This window comes from Pollicipes pollicipes, unplaced genomic scaffold, assembly GCF_011947565.3.
Source record: "Pollicipes pollicipes isolate AB1234 unplaced genomic scaffold, Ppol_2.1 Scaffold_2555;HRSCAF=2994_pilon_pilon_pilon, whole genome shotgun sequence".
Lineage (NCBI taxonomy): Eukaryota > Metazoa > Arthropoda > Thecostraca > Pollicipedomorpha > Pollicipedidae > Pollicipes > Pollicipes pollicipes.
Genome location: NW_023596136.1, coordinates 16,050,439 through 16,065,268, shown reverse-complemented (window position 1 = coordinate 16,065,268; position 14,830 = coordinate 16,050,439). Strand labels below are relative to the sequence as shown.

Genomic DNA, 14,830 nt, shown 5'->3' with positions numbered 1-14,830 from the left:
AGTTCCACTGCGAGCAGCGTTCTCATGGGAGCGTGGGTTCAGCAAGTACTTGTTCCCTGTTATGCCGACGCCAGTCTGATCTAACTCACCACAGTCTCGCAGATCACGGCGGCAAGCGGCATAGCGCAAAGCCCCCCCCCCCCCCAACGCTCTCCTTAGCGGCCAACTGATGGCATCTCCTGACTCATATGCATATCATGCAAGTAGGGAGATATCGACACCTGCTTCACAGCCATTTTGTGGGGGGATACTTCGCCAGTTTGTGCTTTCAGAACTAAGGAAAAAATTTAGCAGCTCTCGCTGGATGTATTCATGCTGTTTTGTCTTCATCAAAAGTGCGTGGAGCATGATCATCAATTGGCCTCATTGCATGGTGTCATCCCATCCCATCCAACCCACCACCGACTGACATTGGCGGTCGCCGACCGGACCGTGGCCGTCTATGTTGTTATCGCTGTGCACTGGACACATTCTGGCCACATGCCAGGATCGGTACATCGACAACGTGTCGACGCCTTGTGACGCGTAAGTCGGGCGTAGTGTCCAGGTCATGATGCCAGAGCTTCAAGCAAACATTCCACATTTTACAGACCATTTTAAATCATTCGGTACACTTTTCAGCCCTGGCCCTCTTAAGACTTGAAACCCTTTAGTTCCTGAGCTACAGGCCCGCGAAGATATGCACCCTATTCCGTGCACACAATTTCAAAGCCGTTCAGGCATGCATGGTGACATAGCCACGTGATTAAAATTCTGCCACCCCATTGGCCATGGCCAATGCCAAAAAGGCCAAAAAGGTTCAAGACCAAAAAGAATATAAGATAAACTCGTAGAGCCTTTCAGATCTGGCGCTCGTGAACTCGACTTCTGATATCCTGAACGTCAATTGGCTCTCAATCAACGTTTAGCAAGCCGTGCAAATATTAATCTGGAATCACGTTTTGTAACACATAATATAAGAGTCTACGCGTACGTGCCGAGCCACCTTCCATCCATCCGATCGACAAAGCCCACTGTGTTGATGTGCCCGTGCAGGGACATTCTCTTACACCTGGCCACTCCATAGATGCCCTACAGGTGAAAGAGTTGGAGCGGGTTTGGACGGCAAGCGTAGATTACAGGAGTAAGCGAGATGCGTTTGGTGAAACTTCTGGGTACTGAGAGTTCGGCTGGTGGACTGAATGTGTGGTCAGGTTCGGTGGGTATGAATGTCTGTGAATGCACTTATGCATTTTATATATGCATAAATACATATAAACGCTTAAACATTTCGAGATAACCAAACACCTTCATCTTTGCCTTTCCACGACCTGCTTACGTGCACTCGTACCTGCTATTGAAAGCTGGAATCGTTAGCTCCCTACATTCCCCGATTTTGTTGGCGGTGGCGCGAAAACACATATGGCCACTCACTGTATGATTTTTATCAATTATATATATTTCCCTCTCTCACTCTCTCTCTCTCTCTCTCTCTGTGTGTGTGTGTGTGTGTGTGTGTGTGTGTGCGTGTGTGTGTGTGTGCGTGTGTGTGTGTGTGTGTGTGCGTGTGTGTGTGTGTGCGTGTGTGTGTGTGTGTGCGTGCGTGTGCGTGTGTGTGCGTGTGCGTGTGCGTGTGCGTGTGCGTGTGTGTGTGTGTGTGTTTCATTGGGGCTTTACGATGCACCCAGCTGCTAAGGCTATATGGCGTCGCCTGCCTCTCACCCTGGCAGGAAGGGCGGGCACCGCGGGAATCGAATCCCGTACTTCTGGTTTCCCAGATGCGCAGTCGCTAACGCAGACGCGTTAACCACTACACTACCGGCACCCCTATTTGTCATTCAGGGTTCCGTTCTCGTTCCTGCTGAGCAAATCGTACCCTGAGCGAATCGAGGCCCCCTGTTGACACAGATTACTCTGTTCGGCCCGCGAAACAGAAGCCCCACATTGCTGCAGGGAGTCCAGCCAATGGAAATCACGGCCTCGACCATGTCCCTACTTGGGAAATGGGCCCCCCAGAGCTCAGACTGATCCGGAGCCGACTGTCAAGTGTTTGTGATCTCTGGCCGAAATAAAGCGGCACTCTGTTTTAGGGGTCTCCAGCCGGTGTAACAGGCCCTCTAACTGGCATTTGAGATCACGGCCCCACGGGCTACGAGCTCCTTACGATAACCTACCGCAAGCCCTTCGGGCCTTTCAGCCTTGCAGTCGACCCCTGATCATTGGTCTGATGAGGTCCCTCCGTCCATCTTCGGGCCTCTTCAAATGCCGTTCTTGGCCGACTCGGGGTCACTTGCTGTCACATGACCCCCTGTAAGATACTGTGCATCCCTGACTAAAACAGGGCCCCATCCGTTGTTTCAGGGGCCCACGCCAATGCACATCGTGGCCATTAGCCTTGCATCTCATTGGGAGATGGGTCCCCAGTGCCAAGAGTCAAAAGGAGTCAAATGTTCGGTGTTCGGGGTCTCTGGCCGACTTGAACAACCGCATCTTGTCAGCGGATTCTCAAGCGGATGCAAGAGGATCTCTGATCGGTCGACCCATGGTCCCTTGCGAGGACAGGACCTTCTGTGAGGCACTGTGGGTCCCTGACAGAAACAGGACGCCCGACCAGTGTAGATCCCTAGCCCGCTCTTTGTAGCTGATTGGGAAGTGGGACCTCGTGTCCATACCAACACGGAGCCAACTGTGCGGTACTGACGGTGCCTAACCGACACAAAGGCCCATATCGATTAAGGGGGCCCCCGATGAACGCAAAGGGCCCCCTGACTGAAATTTTCGGGCTCGTCCCCACAGGCCGGACCCCTGAATAAGATTCTGACCAGCCCTTAGACCAATTAATCAGGCTCTCGATCGTCAGGGCCGGTGGGCCCTCCAGGCTCTTCGGGACACTCCGTGCACTGCACCCGACCGACTCAGGGCACCTTGCAAAACCAGGGCCGCCGTTAGACGCTGTGAGGGGCTTTGGCAGACGCTGGGGCCCCGACCAATGCAAAGTGCTGGCTTCGGCTTTGTCCCTGCTTGACAAATGGGACCTCAGATCCATGCTGCCACGAAACGGACTGTACGTTGCTGGTCGCATCTTACAGACACATCGGCTTTTACCGACTCAGGGGACGCCTGGTCGGCGCGCAGGGCCCTCTGGCTGGGCTTGAAAATGCCCGGCCCTGTGTGCCAGAGTCCCTAAATACGACTTCCGACCGACGTTTTGAGCCTTATGGCCTACAAATTGGGCCCGAAGTACCAAAGTAAATAGAAATGGGCAACAGTAGGTTCCGAGAAGCCCCTCGGGCCCTCGAGACCCTCGGTGACGTACATGCGTGCGCACGTGCGTGCGTATATCCAGTTAGCAGTGACGCATCCATTTTTAAACCTTGCAACCTACTAACCTTGTTTTAAAACACAATGGTTACCATGCGTCAAGGTGGGAAATAGTGAGGCATTGCGATTGAGTGTTTGGTGCGCGAGAGAGAGAGAGAGAGCGAGAGCGAGAGCGAGAGAGAGCGAGAGAGAGAGAGAGAGAGAGAGAGAGAGAGAGAGAGAGAGAGAGAGAGAGAGAGAGAGAGAGAGAGAGAGAGAGAGAGAGAGAGAGAGAGAGAGAGAGAGAGAGAGAGAGAGAGAGAGAGAGAGAGAGAGAGAGAGAGAGAGAGAGAGAGAGAGAGAGAGAGAGAGAGAGAGAGAGAGAGAGAGAGAGAGAGAGAGAGAGAGAGAGAGAGAGAGAGAGAGAGAGAGAGAGAGAGAGAGAGAGAGAGAGAGAGAGGAGAGAGAGAGAGAGAGAGAGAGAGAGAGAGAGAGAGAGAGAGAGAGAGAGAGAGAGAGAGAGAGAGAGACCACCAATTCTTTTAGCCAACCAACCGTTTTACTGAGGAGCGAATGTCAGTTAGAAAGTCTGCAACTGACGGCTTGATTCTCAGATCGCAAGTAGTGGGACGCACAGACAGGGAGCATACGTGCTGCATCCCTTTGCCTACGGACAAGCGAAGCTTTATTTACAAGTGTGTGCCTTCAGTCATCGCGGTGATGAGATGACTACACACACGAATATAATCGGTGCTCGGAACATGTATTGTTCAAATATCCACTGTAATACGGATGATAGCGAAATCATAACACCGTGAGGTTCATTAAATCATGTACATATTCACACACTCATGGCTCAGAGCATGTCCTTACTGAGCATGTGGCTGCCCTCGTCCCAGGCCGCTATGCGAGCGGAGGCTGCCGCGTGTAAAGCTCCTGAGTCCGGGTCACCTCGCGCGGACCAACAGCAGGCACCTTGACCCTGGCACGCACGAAGGAGCTAATGGTCGCATTCGCAGACCGCACGGCGAATTGTGAAAGGCTTCGATTTTGTCTCGACGGACGACCAAAGCCGCGGAGAGCCGACAATCTCCCAGCGATGGTGAGCCTCTCCCACTGCCGGATAAAGGTGTCTGAAGCAATGCGCCACCGGCCGTCGTCTTCTTCCAGAATTTGCCGGCTCACGAGCGCCGCCCATTGTTGGATGCGCTCGACCGCCGCGGTCGCAACGCGACTCTGTGGCCGCGGATCATCCGCGACGTCGGTCGTCGCGCCCGCGGCATCAGTCGACCAGGCTGCGTCGCCACCGGGTGCGTGAACAGCAGCGTCAGGGCCACCACCCACGACGACAGCCACGCCGCTATCTAAAACAGTATCCATGCCACAATCTATGGCAGCAGCAGGGACACTGGCCTCACCAGTATCCGGGCTACTATCCACAGGAATACCCGAGGACGCATCTACAGAAATGTCTGGGTCACCATCTACAGAAATATCTGGACCGCCATCTACAGAAATAGTCGGACCACCCCGCATATCAGCATCAGGAGCACAATACACAACAGCATCGAGGCCACCATCCATGACGCCTGGTTCTGACGCATCCGCTGGGATGAGCCACTCGTCCAGGAAATGTCCTGAGGAATCCACAAAGACGACATCTGAGGCCCCGTTCAGGGACTGTACTCGCTCCACTGGGGATATGGCCGCGACAATAGTCTCATCGCCCTCCCGACCAACCACCATTCCAGACACTTCCATTTCTTCCAGGTCGTTTGGTTCTGTCTTCGTCTCAATTGCGTTCGTCTCAACCGTCTTCATCCCATTCGTCTTTATCTTCATCTTCCTCCTCTTGCCGAAGTTAGCATAGTATAAGCTGAGGAGAGGCAACAAGTTTGCTGGTGGAAATATCTGCATCCCGTGAAAAACGTCTACGGCCATTGATGGCTATAATCTATTCATTGTCTTCTTTCTGAACTATTGGCGTTTCAGCATGATATATACAACTAAACATACGGGACTGTAGGGTCTTTATCTCGACGTTTAGACACACTTGTAAAGTAGGTTAGACGCAAATGCGAAGTGGCAAATGCGCGGGCGTTCGAGTTTTTCTGCGAAAATGGAAGCCAATAAATAAGTGAAGAGATTGATTCTAAGGGACATATTTTTTCTGCCAACTTCATTCGCGTCACGCTGACCACTTAAAATAAGACTGCTAGACTGCTACACACTTATGACTGCATACAATCAGGAAACAGCAGGCATAATGGATTGTTTTGGGTCACAAAGCATTTATACGAAGTGTGCACACCAAATCTACTTGGAGACACCAAAAAGCTAATGCGCCAGGAAAGCTAAGAACGCCGGGCAACGAAAAGGTAAAAAACAGTTGGGAATGTAAAAAGCGCTTGGCCGTTCGTCCTGATGTGGGATGCCACCGCGTTGTCATATATCATTTATCACTGTCAAGCAGTCATACCATCTTGAATTTGGGCATGAACCTCGCCCCCCCCCCCCCCCCATTTCTCTTTACGTTACGCGTCAACGTCATGGTCAGCGTCGGCGTCCGCTCCACCATTTGTATTAATCACCGTCTCTGTAATTTACGCTGTCGCTAGTTGCACTCACCTGTAAGCATAGCCCAGATCAGGTACAACGGAACGGTCGGCTGCAACCCTGTCATAGTCGCTGCCATGTTCTTCCCGGAGTTGTTGCTTGAGAGTCCTCAGCGCCTCTGGTGGCGAAAGCTGCTGGGCGAAAAGCCGCAGCATTCTCTCCTTTGCCGCCTCTCCGACCCGTCTAAACTTGAGAGTCGCAACTGAGTCTCTCGCATGATTGTGGACCTCCCCGTTGCATGTCACCCTCATCGCATAGCCTGCGTAAGGCTTTTTGCTCGTGACCCTGTGAAGGCGAGTGAAATAACCCGTTCCATTCATCCATTTAACTTCAACAAGTGATATGCAGTAAAACCACCGGATACCATCCTTTACAGTTGGTGCCTAAATGACAACGGAGATCATGTTTGTGATGCAGGGTGCCTTAAAGGAATGATAGCAAACAAAGCAACATCATTCTGGTTCACGACAGTAAGAAAAAAAACAAATACATGTTTGATTCGCGACTAAGGAACAAGCACGACGTGGGAAAGAAGGCAACACAAATACCATGACAGATATATGTGAGAGCCGCCGGTCGTAGTCAAGTGCTTCCACATTTGTAAAGCCCTTGAACCTAAATAGCCATTTTGAAGGTCGCTTGGTGCAGTTCACAGCCCTGCCTTTTTAAGACTCGTGAAGATGTGGACTTTAAGAGGGAGACTATTTCAAGGTCATCCCGACATCCACAACGCCGCAACGTCATTCAAGTCATGTCATTCCATTAGCCATGCGGTGATCAAGGCCATAATTATAATTGCCATATTGTTCATACCTGGCGTTCGTGAGCACGATTTCTAGATACAAGGCCGTCAATTGGCTCCTAATCAATGTTAAGTAAGGCACGATGACGTAATCAAACGATGACGCGTTGAGGAGCTTCTTTACTAAACAGAAAAATTGTGTTACCTCGGGCAGCTTTTTCCACTTGAAGGTATACCAACGTATAAGTCAGCTTTTTCATCATATCTGATGCTTGCTTCAGAACCTCAAATTTCGAACATACCTGTTTTGATCGGTCAATTGGTCATGAAAATTACTGGCTGGCTTCTGGCGTTCAGCCACGTTTGTGTCGCATCGAAACGTTACATGGCATTTGGGTGGTAGAGCTGTAAGAATTTTCGTTAAGTATAGCCGTTACTGCACTGCAAAAAAATCGCCACAAAAAGCCGAGGCCGACAATTCTGAACTACTTGAAATCGAAGAAGCAGCCATAACTTTAAGGAATTTTCCATGCCGAAACCGAAGCCAGCTAACAGGAATGTAACAAAGCTGAAGCTAGGCCAGTCGTGAAAAATGAGTCAAGACCAAAGCCCACGTATCTACCGAAAACTGCGGCTTCGCACAGTCAAATTCGTTTTCCCCATGTCTGCTGTCTATCCACACCAAACCGATAATATTGCATATTTGCGGGCTTGAGTTTTTACGCGCCAGGTGTTGAGATACTTATCGGGACATGTCGTTGCCTTACTTTGCAGCGCTCTGTCTAATGGCTACCGTCATCCGAGTTGGGCAGCTCCAATTCCTGTCTGAAATCTTCTTCCGCTGGCGGCTAAAACGGTCTGGTACGTCATGGTGGCAACGAAGCCGCGCCTGAAACATCGCAGTCAATCAACTGAGTAACATAATTGCGCAGCGTTTAAACACCGTTTCCACAACGATATTCAGTGGCATAGGTGAAAATGGCAAAAAGTGGCAATAATGAGAATTGCATATTACATGTGGACATAAAAGGGGAAAAGAGAAGATTCATTGATTCCTGTGTTGACGAAACGCTGCGCATAGCAATGCTAGAATCTTCTCAGTTTAGTTACATAGTGCATTCTTTGTGAAGGGATGATAAAAGAGGCCATGCTGACGAGGCAAAGGAGTGTGTCAGCCATGGTTTTAGCTTGTTACTTCATCAGCCGCTTAACAATGACGCTGGATATACATACCTTATAAACAAGAAACTTTCCACCGCCCGATGATGTGTAGATGGTGAACGTTCTTTTAGTAAATGATTCGAAAAGTTTCAACCACTGCATACAGCTGTCCTTTTCAGGTTTGCATTTGAAAGCCATAAACGTGCCTTGCATCAGTTCCTAGAAGAGACATGTATTTATCGACAAAGAGTGGAAAGTAAGCTTTCAGCGCCCGTCCCCTTCACAACCAATATTTTTTTTACCAATTGCACACTTCGCGTTTGCAGGGATTTCATCTGACTTTTGCTGTTGAATAAAACATATAACGAAGGAGATCCCTAGCGATTTAGTCAATTTTACGGTCGTCTGCCACGCGTTTCAGTGTGGCTAAATTCAACACCAGTACCAACGGCATTGCTGCTGTTGTCATTTTCGTGGTAACGAGTCTCCACAACCTCGTGGTGCAGTACAAGGGACAGGGAGAAATTTTCACATAATGAAGTTTACAGCGTGTAAAAATGGCATTTCTGCCTTGTCTATGTTGCTAAAAATCTGATACATTGTATCGTGTCAGCACGCATCGGGAAAAGAAAATATGGCAGGCACCAACGGGGCTACACTCCCGATTGGCACCCAAAGTGCCCAAGGACCTAGATACCTGTTCTAGGCAAAATATCACTGGCGCCCATTTAAGGTCAGTGACCTTTTTAGGCTTTTCAGAGGTCATGGTGACCAAAATCATGATGGATTACTTCAAGTTTTGCCAATAAGCGCCAAATATCACGCTATGCAGCATGTTCCTACGGATAAAATGTTGATCTGGGCCATTTCAGGTCAGTGACCTATCCCGAATTATCCCGACTTTTAAGAAGTTTATGGAGCATGCATACTGCAGCTCCTGTTATCAATAAATTCGAGATGAGTAACAGAAACCACCCCCACACAGCAACCTATAGCGTGGTAAAACAGGCTGGTTTTGACCTGGGTCTGACCTTCATACCTGACCCTAGGTCAATAGAATCCGTTCATTCAATTGTCGTGTTGCCTAAGAATCTATCTCAGAGATGCAGAGCTTCCTCTAACACTCCACTGTTGCATTATATTGAACGTTTCCCTAGAAATCGTCTTCGCTGAATCCATGGTCTCACCTTAACCTGTCGTAGGTCATCGACATTAAAAGTTGCATCTAAATTTTTTATACCAAACGATCCGCAATTCAATTCTCCACAAAATTTCAAAATTTGGCAAGGTTACGCCACCCCGTTCAGACACCATTCCGGAAAAACCTTCGGGGGATCACATTGAGGCCCACACGAGCGCGCGTTAACCACATACAGTGCAAAAAAGGCCCTTCCCTCCCTATCTCCCTCCTCTATTATGCAAAGAGCTGTACAGGAAACTAATCGCAACTGACATTTCCTTACCTCTTCAATATTTTCCATCACATCAGGTCGTTCGCACAGAATGTACTTCTTGCCGTCCAGATATACCACTTGCTGTTCATTCTGAGGACATGTTTTGCTACCATCACACCTCAAACACCATCTTTCTGTTTCATCAAGGCGGAATAATATGATTGTTTGAAAAACAATGATTTACATGACATACAATATACCAGAACAGTTTTAACACATGAACACACGTGCCGAACCAATGCTGACATGGCCTTATTTGGTGGCAACTGGATGAATGCAGTAGGAAACCTGGTGAGATAATTTTTCAGGATTTTCATATTCAGTATTAATGAGCGTCAGGCACAGATTAAAACGAATTTATAATACCTCTGCACGCTAAGCCAGGTAAATTGCATGGCTCCAACTGCCAGATGGTTACATGATATGTGAGTGTAGCAGATGCTTAACATCATAAATAGAGAAGCTTCAGTGCCCCTTTGTAATCCACCTCTCCGGCAGACTGCCTTGACGCAGTGTTTTATTTAAATTATGAACATGGATTTCTTGAATTCTTTCTTCGCCCTCGTATTTCGCATTTAAAATGGACATTTTCACAAGTTCTTGCTGACCATTACCCCAAACCACACTTCCTCTGGGTGGAAAATGACGTTGCCTCAGCAGGAGACAATGTGCTTGGTCAGTGTAACCCGCAACTAGACAGTGTGATCTGCTCACGACCGAGTTATAGCCACCATAACAATCCAAGCAGAATAATTCTGTCTGTAGCTTTGCCTGTATGCATGAAATATTCTCAATGTGGTTTCTTTCATATGAACCTCAGTTACAAAGTTACATCACCTGTTCTTTTGCACACACACAGAGGACTACTTCTCCTGATTCACATGGAAGAATATCTCCATGATGCTCCAAAGGTTTCTTTTAGCTTGGTTTTGTTACAGCGCTGACAGACATGAGTGTAAATACACCTACTGGTATCACTAGACTGGACCCACCCATCTTTACACCCTCCACACCTGAAGCTGGAAAGAGAGATAAGGAACACAATATGGTCATTGAACATACCTGGGGATGCAGTCAGAACTTTGGCAAGAGGATGGGGTAAGCAAGGTTAACGAAGCCCCCTATAAGTGATCTCTAAAAAGTCTCGTCAGATATGGCCAATTCATGTCGGGTGTCCAATTTCCCTCCGTTATCTTGGAGAAACCTTCTTGGACTGAAATAATAGCTGGAAATTACCCACACACGCAATTTTACTCGAAAGTACCTTTCATAAAATAAACAAACGAGGTAGCGAGCGTTGAAAGATAGCGCTTTTCGTTTCACCATCGTCTATTCTGCGATCCCTAAATCAATAAGTCAGAGGCGTTGCCGGATTTTTCCGTACTTTTTCTCATACATTCATGGGAAGGTAGAAAATCATAACGTCGTCAACCAATTTTATTGACGTGCCCCATCTATGTTAGTCTGGGGATATTAGACCTTTCCTCAGAATCAGTCGGCGCAAAAAGGATAACAAACAGTTTTTTTAATGCTCCCCTACAATGTGTACGCAACACAAACGTCCGGCGTTGCAGTCTGCATGCGCAGCGAGAACGCAGCCTTCATGGCTGTGTTAAAAAGATCGTGCATCGGAACGTAGTACTTTCACAGGCTTCACAAAACAAGATATGCGTGTGGAAGGTATTGCATGCCATGAATTTCACCCGCGTAAATTTCAGATTGGACCAAGAACGGACAGCACTCACAGCACCACGAGCACGACATAATGGTGAAGTAGAAGTTGTTTGAGCCACTGCAACTGCTACTGCGTTTGGAAGGTCGGGTTCCACTTGCACATGTAATATATATGCCCCATTCTCAACTTTTGATGGAACAAATTGAATTCAAAACCTTTTGGAAACGTTACTTTCCCGACCGTTGGTCGTTTTCGCGTCCTGCACCTGACGCTTAGCGTTCTCTGCAGCGTCCATCGACATGTGATTCTAAGGCAACTGCAATGCCAGGCCCCGGTGCTCCTGCTCTTAAGCTTTTCGAGCGCATACTCAAAACTACTTGTTTACTACTCGAAAATGGACAGGCGTCATCAGGCGAACACTGATCGTACATCTCCCGAAATTTGCTGACTCCCTTGAGATCCAACCCACTGAATGTTAATGACCCTCCCCAGACAGGGGGTTCCGTGGGTCCAAAAGTCTCATTTTCTTTTCCAGTCAGGGAATGAAGGGCGTTTTCGTCTATGCCCGGTGTACCTACCAGCAGCTATTCTGGCGGCACGGGAGCCGGGTCGCTTGTTCGGTCCAGAGACCCTCAAAATCTCAGTTTGGCGTCGGTCACCTTCCTGTCGGAGAGGTTCCTGTTCGGTACTGGGCGCTTTCATTGTGGACCCCCTCTTTCTGCCCCATTTTTATTTGATATATCATGCCACCACCCAGCAAACCATGCCAACACAAGTAGGCCTCAAACATTCAGGATCCCATCCATGTCCCTGTTCAGGAAATGGGGTCGTGGCCAATTTGGGACTCCTATCAGGTAAAGGACCTTTTGTCACGCACTTTGGTGGCCTGGCCATCACAAGGGTCTACCATTGTCCCTGAGGCGCCAACCTATGCTACAGTATTCTTATTGATATTTTGAAGCCCTCACCTTTTCCCTGCTGGAAACTCTCCCAGGCTGACACAGGGCTTTATTTTGTATCCACATTCTCTGACTGGCAAAGACCCAAACTGCTCCAGGTGTCCCCAATTGGTGCCAGAAGACCTCTGACTGACCTTCACGGGCCCGGCATGTGGGCTGAGACCTCCAATGCAGCTTGAAATCAGCGTTTTAAGTATCCAGTTGGGTCTAACATCTAGGCATAGATGGTTCATGTAGCCCAGAGGGTCCCTTCAGGCCCTTCAGGATCCAGGGGACTCATGCATGCCCCTGCCCCTTGCCCACACTTCTGAGCATATCCCAATATCATGCATCATATTGGTGTGGCTGAAATTGCTTGCACTGCCATAACTGCTGCTGTTTTGAAGTTCAAGCTAAACTTACACATATTATGTTTGTGCCCCATTCTAACTCTCAATGGAACATGTTGATTTACAAAAAGGTTTTGGAAACCCTTTCTCATCCTGACAGATGGTTGTTCCTGTGCACTGCACCCATTGCCTAGTGCTAGCTATGCCTGCTGTCTTATATCATTCCACTGATTCCCACACTGACTCCATTATTTCCTAGAAGCCATCATACACATTACACTTTGTGATGTTACTGCCTATGTTGTACTACATTTTTATGTGGTCACAATGTTGCCTCTGAAAGGAATCTAGAAAATGGAAAGATAGCAAGATGACTTTAATAGATTATATATTTCCAATGGGCACCCAAACTGATGAAACATGTCTCCAAATCTTCACCCAATTCATAATTACCTTCCCAAGCATCCCGGTCTTCCTCAATGGCACAGCTTCTTTCACAGTCAGTGATGTCTCTGTTACAAAGACCAATATATGCCTATAAGTGTGATGGGCCTGGAACAAAAACATTTGGTCACAACACTATGCAAACATCAGAGCATGAGAGTAAGTAAAACCATCTCAAGTTCAATTTCATGCCAGGTTACAAAGCTTAACCTGGAGACCCAGAGGGAGTGTCTGGCACAAATGGCATGTCACAAGGGTGGGTAGATTTGAAAGCTGCAAAAAATGTGTGACATGACTTATGGATGGGCCTTTATCCTCCCACTACTTGCCAACATGCACCAACAAGTTTGCAGAGTCTAAGTACCAGACTGCACAAACTCCTCACACCAAGTTTGTCCAACACAGCAGCAGCAACCTTTCCACAATTTTAGTATATGCATGCTGTTTATCTACAATGCACTATTTTTGCATAGTAGCCACACAATTCAATGCATACACAGCAAATGTTTTCAGAAATCACAACATTACAAAGGTACCTTCATCCAGCAATTCATCCAAAATGTTATTGGGCAGAAGCTTTTCAATAATTTGATGCAATTTATCCTATCCTGAATATGATGCACACATGCTAGGTGCAGCACACCAAAGAGGTGCAGGCATGCCATGGCCATACCTTAGCAGCCCATCTTTTTCACAGACTGGGATTCAACTGCCAGCCAGGTGAGGGTGTACTTTCCTACCTAATGTTAGAAAAAATAATTGTACACCATTTGTCGCGTTTAAGGCAGGACATACCGTAAATAATCACCAAACACATAGATTCATGCTCTTACCTTCAAATTTTTTACAATAACAATGGTGAGCTCCTGGGTGCAGCACACACACAGCAGACTCGACACCGGCGCCATTACTGTGCACGGTCACAACATTACTGTGCATCAAGCAGCATCAAGAACCATAAAAATGTACAGGGCCAAGGTAACAAGAATCCATGACATTTGATCCTGGATGCCAATGGGATGATGGGTTGCAGGGGATTGGGTGAGGAATGTAAAGCAAAATGAGAACATGGCAGCTAAATAAAAGCTCACTACACTGCACCTATATATGGCATGGAACATGGATGCCAACAGGATGCTGGGTTGAAGGGGATACAGGGTGGGGAGGTTAGGTTAGGTTAGTCAGGTTAGGTTAGGTTAGGTTAGGTTAGGGTTAGGTTAGGTTAGGTAGGTTAGGTTAGGTTAGGTTAGGTTATGTTAGCTTAGCTTAGCTTAGGTTCTGGTCTATTCTCAGTTAGGTTAGGTTAGGTTAGGTTAGGTTAGGTCAGGTCAGGTTAGGTTAGGTAAGGTAAGGTTAGTTTAGGTTAGGTTCAGTTAGGTTAGGTTAGGTTAGGTTAGGCTAGTTTAGGATAGGTTCTGGACTATTCTGGCCTGTGTGCAGTGTCTGAAATTTGGGAGTTTCTTGGTGTTTTTCGCCCCAAGACATTTTATTCTCCACAAATGTACACTGAAAAGAATACGAAAAATTGTTCTCCGTGTTCAACGTGAGGCGTGAGCCCGTCCCCAAACCGGCAACGCCGCGCGCCACACTCACGACTGAAAGAGGCACGCTGCTGGCGGGTTTCAGCTGAATAATTTTTCAACATTGGCAATGGCACACAATCTTTCCTCACAATGCACTACGCACTCAGGTCTGTCCCCGCTCACCAGCATATTTTCAACTCACCTACCGTCCACCGACGACACTCCCTAACCCACTCGGAAACCAGAACCCCACATCCCAAACAATCGACTCCACTGGCGGATAGCCACGGAGGAGAAAGAACACGGGATCAGCTGTGAAGGCATGATTCAACTTTTCTGGATTACACGATGAAATTGATATGAAAATAAATGACGTTAAATAAGCCATGCATTTAAAGATATATAAATAAAAGCATAAACACAACGTTAATTTAGCATATATGGAGGAAATAACCATTCAAACGTTTCCTACGTGTTCTTTATCTATCTTTTTTGTCAAACTATCAGAAGGAGAAATTCTATGTAAGGTATTACAATGACGTCACAAAGTATCCAAAGCACTCGTGCGGACACGCAGAATCAACCGCCCCGAAGTCTGGCTCTTGGGGAGAATTTAGCATTGAAGACAAGGCGTATTCTCCACCAAGA

At 47.6% G+C, this 14,830-nt stretch overlaps 1 protein-coding gene across 5 annotated transcripts; it reads right to left on the bottom strand.

The window, feature by feature from the left end:
- Window positions 1–4,023: 4,023 nt before the first annotated feature.
- LOC119104004 (uncharacterized) lies at window positions 4,024–14,469 on the bottom strand. Of its 5 annotated transcripts, none has more exons than XM_037227738.1 (7): window positions 14,385–14,469; window positions 12,669–12,767; window positions 9,262–9,342; window positions 7,871–8,017; window positions 7,405–7,526; window positions 5,908–6,180; window positions 4,024–5,155 (listed from the first exon to the last, which is right to left on the bottom strand). In XM_037227738.1, the coding sequence occupies exons 2-7, from the start codon at window positions 12,678–12,680 to the stop codon at window positions 4,183–4,185; spliced, it is 1,608 nt and encodes a 535-aa protein (XP_037083633.1). In that variant the 5' UTR covers window positions 12,681–12,767; window positions 14,385–14,469; the 3' UTR covers window positions 4,024–4,182. The 5 variants fall into 5 exon arrangements, with proteins under 5 accessions (XP_037083633.1, XP_037083638.1, XP_037083616.1 ...); XM_037227743.1 differs by having other exon boundaries at window positions 14,389–14,465; XM_037227721.1 differs by lacking the exon at window positions 14,385–14,469 and adding an exon at window positions 13,493–13,777.
- Between the last annotated feature and the right edge of the window lie 361 nt (window positions 14,470–14,830).